The sequence below is a fragment of the Haemaphysalis longicornis genome, unplaced genomic scaffold (assembly GCF_048455015.1).
Source record: "Haemaphysalis longicornis isolate Haplotype H1 unplaced genomic scaffold, Haemaphysalis longicornis Haplotype H1 scaffold_12, whole genome shotgun sequence".
Taxonomy (NCBI): domain Eukaryota; kingdom Metazoa; phylum Arthropoda; class Arachnida; order Ixodida; family Ixodidae; genus Haemaphysalis; species Haemaphysalis longicornis.
The window spans coordinates 98,844,413-98,852,757 of record NW_027526225.1 but is presented as its reverse complement, the minus strand read 5'-3'; the positions used below and the strand labels follow the sequence as shown (position 1 = coordinate 98,852,757).

At 49.7% G+C, this 8,345-nt stretch overlaps 1 protein-coding gene across 1 annotated transcript in view; it reads left to right on the top strand.

Annotated features, from left to right (window-relative positions):
• Positions 1–250: 250 nt before the first annotated feature.
• Positions 251–8,345, top strand: part of LOC144163058 (ATP-binding cassette sub-family A member 17-like) — a 72,806-nt gene continuing 64,711 nt past the window's right edge. The window contains exons 1-5 of the mRNA XM_077693849.1: positions 251–559; positions 4,947–5,183; positions 6,172–6,251; positions 6,982–7,131; positions 7,532–7,772. Of these exons, the coding sequence (XP_077549975.1) occupies positions 274–559; positions 4,947–5,183; positions 6,172–6,251; positions 6,982–7,131; positions 7,532–7,772 (994 nt within the window). The 5' untranslated portion in view covers positions 251–273. The remainder of the gene's footprint in view (positions 560–4,946; positions 5,184–6,171; positions 6,252–6,981; positions 7,132–7,531; positions 7,773–8,345) is intronic.

Here is an 8,345-nt window from a genome sequence, read left to right as displayed (position 1 = left end):
CGTAAGATTAGACGCAGCCTTGATCATATGCAAGCAAGAACAACGGCCTGTCTTTATGAGTAGACCTCTGACTCCTATTCATCAACCTAGCACTAGCTGAACGCTGACGCGCAACCAAGAACAGTGGCCTGCTTTTACAAGCATATTGATGAGAGTTTTTGCCCACGGACACGGAATGACATCCGAGCCGTACACAGCTTCGCCGCAAAAAATCTCAGCAACACGGCCCCTTTTGCAGGTGAGGAAGGCGACCAGAGTACCGCTGCCGGTGCCATGACAGCCAGCAGCCACGCGACGGTGGTCTTCTGGCGAGTGCTGATCGTGCAACGCCTCAAGCGCCACTACCTGGAGGCCCTGGTCGAGGTCGCCGTGGTGCTAATGTTCGCCTTCGCATACTTTCCCGGCAACATGGGGGGCCGCCCGGCAAACCCGGAGGCCTCGCAATGGCAGCAGCCCGTCGTCTCGCGCCAAAGGGACGAAGGGCAAATCAGAGCGGCCTACTTCCGCCCGAACACGAGTCGAGCCGCCAAGCTCGTCCGGGAGGCTTATCCCGGGAACCGTGAGTGGGCCGTCCTGTGGGAGATGAATTGAACAATATTAATTGGTGCCGAAAAAAAAAAAAAAAAAAAAAGAAAGGAAAGTGGGTGGCATCTTCCTAGTCTGGACAGTCGCAGGCCGTACCCGCTGCCCTAGCCCGAGAAGATCATGGTGATGCCAAAGCTAAGGGCTTGTCAGTCCGCATTCCCACTGTTCCGGGGAAGGGAAAGGGTGGGATACGCATGGTTGGCGCATTCGTGTCCAAACTGATAGGTAGCGTAAAGAAAGGGACGTGCGAAGAGAAGACAGACTGGAGGCCACCGTTCCGAGCTGCTCCTTCTTCTTTCTTGACTACTTCATCATCTATCTTTTTCTACATTCTCTCCATGGGCGTCCGGAAGGGAGGGCAAGGGGGGGCAACTGCCCCCCCCCCCCCTCCCCGCCCCCGGGAGATTCGGTTATTTTTATGCACTACAAAAAAGCTGCCCAGCTTGGTTGGCCCGTATAATTAAAATAACTTTGCCCTGAAGGACGGAAGAGAGGAGCGACGTTCTCTTTAGCTCAAAGCTTTTTTAATTATGTACGTGAACCAACTAGCCCAACAATCCACGCTACTCAAATGATTAGCACACCTGGGTATCCGTATGGAACGCCCTTCAGGACTGCGGTCAACATTGCACTAGTGCACTAATTAGACACTGACTAACGTTGCTGGTCATGTGACGGCAGTGAAACAGACTGCCTGTGCTGGCTATTGAAGATAGCGAACAATTCTGAAAGATTTGACGTTTTTTTTGTTTTTTTCTAAACTCTAGATTTATGCAGTCTTACCGCGAGAACTTCAGTTTTCGGACAATATCAAGCAAAAAATCTTCGCCGCTACACTTAGTAGGAAGGGTGTAACATCCTCCCATGCCGTCCCATCACCTTGTACACGCTTTACTTCGAAATTGCGAAATGTAGGCACCACCCAAGCCCCGAAACAAAACCTATAAATCAGCCCCTCAAAACGCATGTACGCATGTACTGCACTGAAAGTCAGGGAGGCCAGTAGTATCTTTATTGTGTGAGCCATTTCAACATACTTCATCACACATGCCATCTCGCAATTTGCCCAGAAAAACCCGAGGCGTCTCCAGCTGCTATTCAAGGAAGATTGACGGAGTGCAGTTGTATGTATGTGAATGTATTGTGCTGTGTGCTGGTGATCAGTTGGTGTGAGTCGAGAACCCTCACGCAGCGAGACTGGCCACTCATCTTTACAAAGTGACAGTAACTTTTTGCATTCTCTTTATTAGCTTTATTTCTTTGTTCGGTAATAATTAATCCAATGTGTATTCTCCAAGTCTGGTTCTAATTCGCTGTTTGTAATTTTTGTAACCACCGTACCCCCCATCCCCTACCCCCCTCACCCCCCCCCCCTCCCCCGCTAATGGATGCCCCCCTTGCAAAAAGTTCTGCGGACGCCCTTGATTCTCTCCCCTCCCCCAGGAAGATGTAGGCCCAACCCCATGAACCCCTGTTCAACATCCTCCCCCCTGCAGGATTTATCTTAGTAATTGTAATGTTCAGACCCCTCACTGTCTATATGAGCGCCCATCTTGCAAGTCCGTTTTCGTCACACCGTCGTTGTCTCAGAAAAGCTTGACCAGATTTTCAGCGCCCTTCTTCGCCAACTCCTCCTGCGAGACCAAGTTGTATGGATGAAGCTTGAATACCTTCTTGAAAAGCATCTTCCGCAACTTTTGTGCTTGTGCTAGGGGTAGATGTCCCAGCTAACACTTCTTGCGTCCCGGTAAAGCCATTTCTTCCTGGCGTGCTTCCATGAAAGCAAGGACATTTGTGAAGAGTCTGTTTCCTCGCCACACTCGGTTATACCGTGGTGGCACTTCTTGCAGTATTATGGTGATGCCTTGCTGTCAGAGCAGTCTTCAGAGCCGACCCTGTATTCATGTGCACGTTTTGCCTTTCTCGCCTTCCGTTAACGTGAGCATGGCGTAAAGGCGGGATTTTGGAACACGTTTTCCAGCTGAAACATGGATGAGGTCATCTTTCGGTGCGTTTTGTCGAATCTCGCTTGGATACTTGCTGACTCGGTCCGTGAAGGCTCACGGGCGAATGGCGATTCTTCATTCGGGTAGCTTAGACATTACATTCCCGGTGCTGCTTCGGCGGGGACGTTGGTCGGCTGATAAAACGTTTCATCCCCGCTTTCAATGAAATTTAGCTGTATCGCCTCCCAACCGGCCGGAACGTTTCGGTTAGTGACATATCGCTCGGTGGCTGGTTCACTCTGGGTATAGTGCATAGAATATCTAGGCACTATACTCTGTATATACGACGGGCGCCATTCCTTGCTTTGGGACTGAGTCCAATCGAGACATGTAACTTGGCAGCGATCAGCCAGCGATGGTTTTGAGAGATGGCTCCGCAGCCGTCTTGTCCGTTGTTGGATTGCTGGACGCATCCGTGATAGAAGTGCGTCTTTGAAGCTGTGATTGCCTACGGCGCTCAAGCCGGGCCTACGGTTCAATGCGCGGCGCTGTGCTGCCTCGCTGATGGGAAGAGTCACCAACGCTTCCCGTTGATGTTCGGAATTCGGAGGCACAGGCTGTAGAGTTTTTCACTTGCGGTTTCTCCCTTGTGCTGTGCACAACGCTTCCCGCAGAAAAATAGACGATTCCGGGGGCGTTGGCTGGTTACTCGGCTGCTGCGTGTCCCTCCCACAGTTCAGCACCGATTGGCACCCTCGTTGGCACCAGCAGGAAGGGGTGCAGCTGTGGATCACCGGTCGTTAGCATTCCTTCTTGACTGAAGTGCATAAATCTGGCTACTGGTGCTCCTAGGATGCGTTCCCAAGGCGGCTCTAGCAAGACTATCTTAGAATGAAGTTCGGCCGGCATCTCGAGGGCCAGGTCGGTGTGCTAGACTATAGCCTCGAGCCCGGTACCATCCCCCGTAATACGTAAGGCAAACTCACCATAGATCCTGACGATCTCGGCGTTGCTAGCAAAGAGTCTATCGTGCATCTCGAAGAGTTTGTCGGTGTCCTTTTCGTCGTCGAGCATGCTGCGAGCCTCATTTAGCTGTCTGACCAGTCGGGGTACTCTCGTCGAAAGCTTCATCTTGAGGCACTCCATCGTTGTGACGTTCAGGGCCGTACGTTCCAGACTATTACGCTCCCACTCGCAGCGCGATGAGGCGGAGTAGACAAAGAATGAGGCCCCACCATTTGTGTGTAGAGAGAAAAGACCTTTTCCGCAGGAGATTTCGGCACCAAGTGTTAAGAAAGGAACGGGCGAAGAGAAGACGGAGAGAATGAAGGCCACCGTTTCGAGCTGCTCCCTCTTCTTTCTTTACTACGGCATCATCTTTTTCTACAGGTAGTATTGGGTGTGCTGCATCTTGTATGGGTATGTCTCATATTGGGTGTCATAGCGGATATGTAATAGAGGACGGTCGAGTTGGAGCAGGTATGAGTAAAAAACCAGCGCCATAGTATGTAGTCGTTGGTATGGGGCGGGCGGGGAAAGGGAGACAAGGCGGCTTTGGCGATGTGGTGGGAGATGCCTGCGTCAAGATTTCGGCACATGATTAAAGATACCAAGTGATTTAAAGTGATTCCTTGCCCTCCACTACGGTATATATACGCATCGTAGCTCGGGCGTGGCTTGGAGATATAGCGCCTCGATTTCAAACGCTTAGAGCGTGAGCTATGAATCTCGTTTGCAAAATTCTGCCGCGCCAACACAGCACATGTGGCCTGCGTACCGTAAAGGCTGGGTACACAACTTCGCCAGCGCGAATAATGTGGAGAAGGGCCTGTGCACTAGTGAAAGCTCTAGGAACTATAAACTTGAGAAGCGAACTATAAACTTGAGAATGTTAAGTCATGCCACAGGATAACTCACGTGACCTTCAACGAAAGCATTCTCTACAAGGCGTCCAAACTCCAAAATTCTTAAACGGTGAAAAAAGGTTTTCAGGCGACAGGTTCTACGGACGTATTTGGCTAGTTTTGATAGTTTTGAAAACAGAAAACGTACGTCGCCTTCAGCTAGGGTTTCTGTAAAATGGCGTTCTATCAAATAATCGTAGACTAATCCTGGAGTGAAGACTTTTAATATTCTGCATCACATCAACATTTGTAAAGGGTGCACCGTCTAAAAGGCACTGTCACTGCGGCAAAGCATATCAGTTGCATATCTTCACGCTTCATATTCGAAATCCTGGACCAATGTAAAATGACCATCACATCTGCTGAAGCACCCGGCGGCCACTATGCGTGTTTCAATCGCGGACTTTATTTGCTGCAACCGTTACTCCTGCCTTTGACTCCTTCAGAGTCGCAGGGATGTGGTGATAGATGGTCACCCAAAAGTGCCACTCTTCGTGCGTAACCCTTGCAGGCCTGCAAGGATTCGACGACCTACACGACCTCATAATCACTTGCGCGGTGACGGCGAACGAGGTGTGCGTGAGCTTCACCGACTTCAGCGAGGGCCCCGGGCCGGGCGGCGTTGGCCGGCGGCTCGAATACACGCTCCATTACAGCCGCACCCAGGCCGACGGCGGAGATTACGAAGTGGGCTTTTACGCCCCCGACGACGTCTACCCTGACGTGTCCGTCGTGCAGCCGCTCTTCCGTGAGTCACTGACACCTGCGTTGCATCTTCTCCGGTGACTCCTTCCGACAAGCGCTTAGCTGTTGTTTATATTTCTGCTACGGGGTGCACAGACATCCAGGAACAGATTTGCGGCAAGTATTCAAAGCGAAAGGCGTACCAAGGCAGGGCTTTGAGAACTCAGGGGAAATCCCTGACAAGTGTACGGCTCGCCGGTTCTATTTACCTTAATCTCTGATTTTGAGTTCTTGAAGGAATTTACAGAATACCGCAAGTAAAAAAAAAACTAAGGGCGGCTCAACATATGCCAAGAGTAACGCTCAGGGACGGGAGACGATGGAGCTTCTTATCAGGGAGCAAACTCGGGTGGAATGCATATCACCGTTCAAATTAAGGGAAGAAAAATTGAATTTAAAAATGAATAAATTATTAACGGCTGGACACGAAATTCAACGAAATTACAACCGGCGGACCACCGGGGTTACAGAGACTACCGAGAAACGGGACTATAAGTAGGGGAAGACCACTAACTCGATAGAGGGACACAAAAAATTAGGAGGCAAAGAATGGAGTCGGGAGGCGCGGGACAGGAGCGGTTGGAGGTCCATGGGAGAGGCCTTCGTCCTGCAGTGGACCTAGTGAGATGATGATGATGATGATGATGATGATGATGATACAACAGCCGGGTTCCCCACGAAGGGAGAGAAGCCACCAGATCGGCTGTTTCTCCAGACTTGCATCGCCAGAGAAAGCTGCACCCATTTTTACTTTGTTTTTACGACAAACGGAATGATTGCAATGGCGGACATGGTGACGGCGCATGACTCACGGTGCAAAGCGCAGTGCAATGAGGCTGCATGCTCTTCGTAGCCGCGTTTCTGTACACGTTCCAACGAGGTGGCAGACGTTGCTTCTTAGAGTTGATGTGTTAGAAGGCTTGGGTGTCGGAAAACGGCAGGAAATGATGCAACACTGAAGCCTCCTGCTGTCTTTTGTTTATTTCTTACAGTGCAAGCGTTCTGGGACGCAGTATACATAAACAGCGCCTACATTCGCCTCGAGGCAGGGGCCAACCTGAGCGAAGACGAAGTACGTGTCCAATTTCTTGCACACGTCTGATGGCGCTAACTATTTTAATCAATGCTATCGGGTGCAGAAGGAGTTTCAAATAATCGACTCTCTTATAAAATCAATACATTACTGCTCAACCTTACCGCCATCTGTACATTACCGCCATCACAGCCACCCTCCAGCTAAATTGTCCCAACCATGCTAGATTATTTAACTCAGTATTTGGCTTAAATGTTTCCCCCAGACAAATATATGGTGTTCGCAAGCCCGTAGATGGCATGCATACTTCAGTAGGGTGGAGTATTTGTACAAACAACAGTAAAATTTCCGAATTAAAAAAACCAAGATCCTTTTCGAATAGTAGAACATACAGACAAAGGCCAGAGCACTGCCGATATGTGCCAACCTTGTTCTAACCTTCTCGAATTTTCCCCCACGTCAGTGCCTTAACTCGAACTAAGCTCTGAAGCAAAAAAACTTTGAGCCTTACACCGGGTGGTGCTTTATCAAGACATCACACATTTTTCGTGCACGTAACAAAGCAAGTGTTCTATTTAATTTTGCAACAATCCCATCACATTCCAATTCATCCGGGTATTGTCATAAAAAATTCGGCCAGCCAAAGCTCCTAGGTTAACATTAGGCAGCGATTCTTCTAGATGCTAAACAAACCTCACCCAAGCAGGATATCGGCAATCTGTCGTCGTACCTGCCAAAAGCCAAAAACGCCACGCTGCTTTATTTTCAGATTTCCGTGAAGCCCTTCCCATCTCCCAGTTTTCCCCAAAACGTGTCCTTCTACCGGACAGGCGTCATCTGGTTCTTCGTCTTCGTCTTCCTTTATCCCGCCGGCATGCTCATCAGCCGAATAGTCACCGAAAGCACCACGGGCATCAAGGTAATCAGATGTCGCTGGAACGCTGAGCTTTTGCGACAAATGCTCAAGTCCTCGGACAGCGAACACATTAGGTTATACGGGGTCATGGAAGGTTGAATTGATCATGGTATAAATATACAGCACAATAATACATAATTACTACGCAAACATGCACAAGTACAAGAGAAAGAAGCGCTGCACGATCCTAGACTTCAACTAGGACGACGCTAGGCAGTGGAAGTCTAGCATCGTGTCTTTGTTCCTGTTTCGGTAGTAATCATGCTCTATTATGCTATGTAACGACTAGCCCAACTTTCCGCCTTTAATATGCAGGGTACACATTTGCTGATGGTTTGCATGACTGCAAAGGCATGGCCGTTGTAGATGATTGTCCAGCTGATGGTCATTCTCCCTCTTGAAGGAGCAAGAACGGCTGATGGGCTTGGAGGACATGTCTTACTGGGTCGGCAACCTGGCGGCCCAGATGGTCTTCTTCATGTCAGAATCGCTGGTTATCATGTACGTGGCCGTGGCTCAAATGGGATTCACCGGGACCGCCTTCCTCGAGGACACCGACCCGTCGCTGGTGCTCGTCACGCTGTTCACGTTCGCCTGGCTGCAGGTGCTGCAGGCTATGCTCATTGCCTGCGTCGCCAACTCGGGTGAGCGTATCTCGAGCACGCTCTGGGTTACTTAACTATTGACAAGTTCTCTTTTGGTTAGACACGATTAAAAATACGGACCAAAACGAAAGGCGACTGCAAACGCTTAGAATTGTCACAAAAATACAGCAGGAGATGTTGCTGGAATGTTTAGTAGATGCTTGCGTTATTGCACGGTAGAAAGGACTTCTCAAATTTCTGGATTCTGTGGCGATGGATAGACAGCGCACTTCTGAAGCTGCAATCGTAGCAGGGATAAGACCAAGAAGTGTGGTAATTCTAGTGCTAGGTCGTCCACGGTTAAAGAATTACATTTCACTGGCAACAAATACGAGAGACCAGGCGTTTGCCATCCTTTCGCTTGTGTGACAGCACCAGTATTCATCCAGGCTCATTTTATGATCCTTTATACGGGCCTCCTTTTTAAATTCTACGTTTACGAGCCAACGGTGCCGTCGTGGCGTACGCCACAAGAAACTCCCAACCAGGCCAAATAAAAACTACTGGCACCGCCAGGATCGAACCTGGGCTCGAAGAGAAGCGTAGCGAGGGACCGTTGCCTTAGCGACTGAG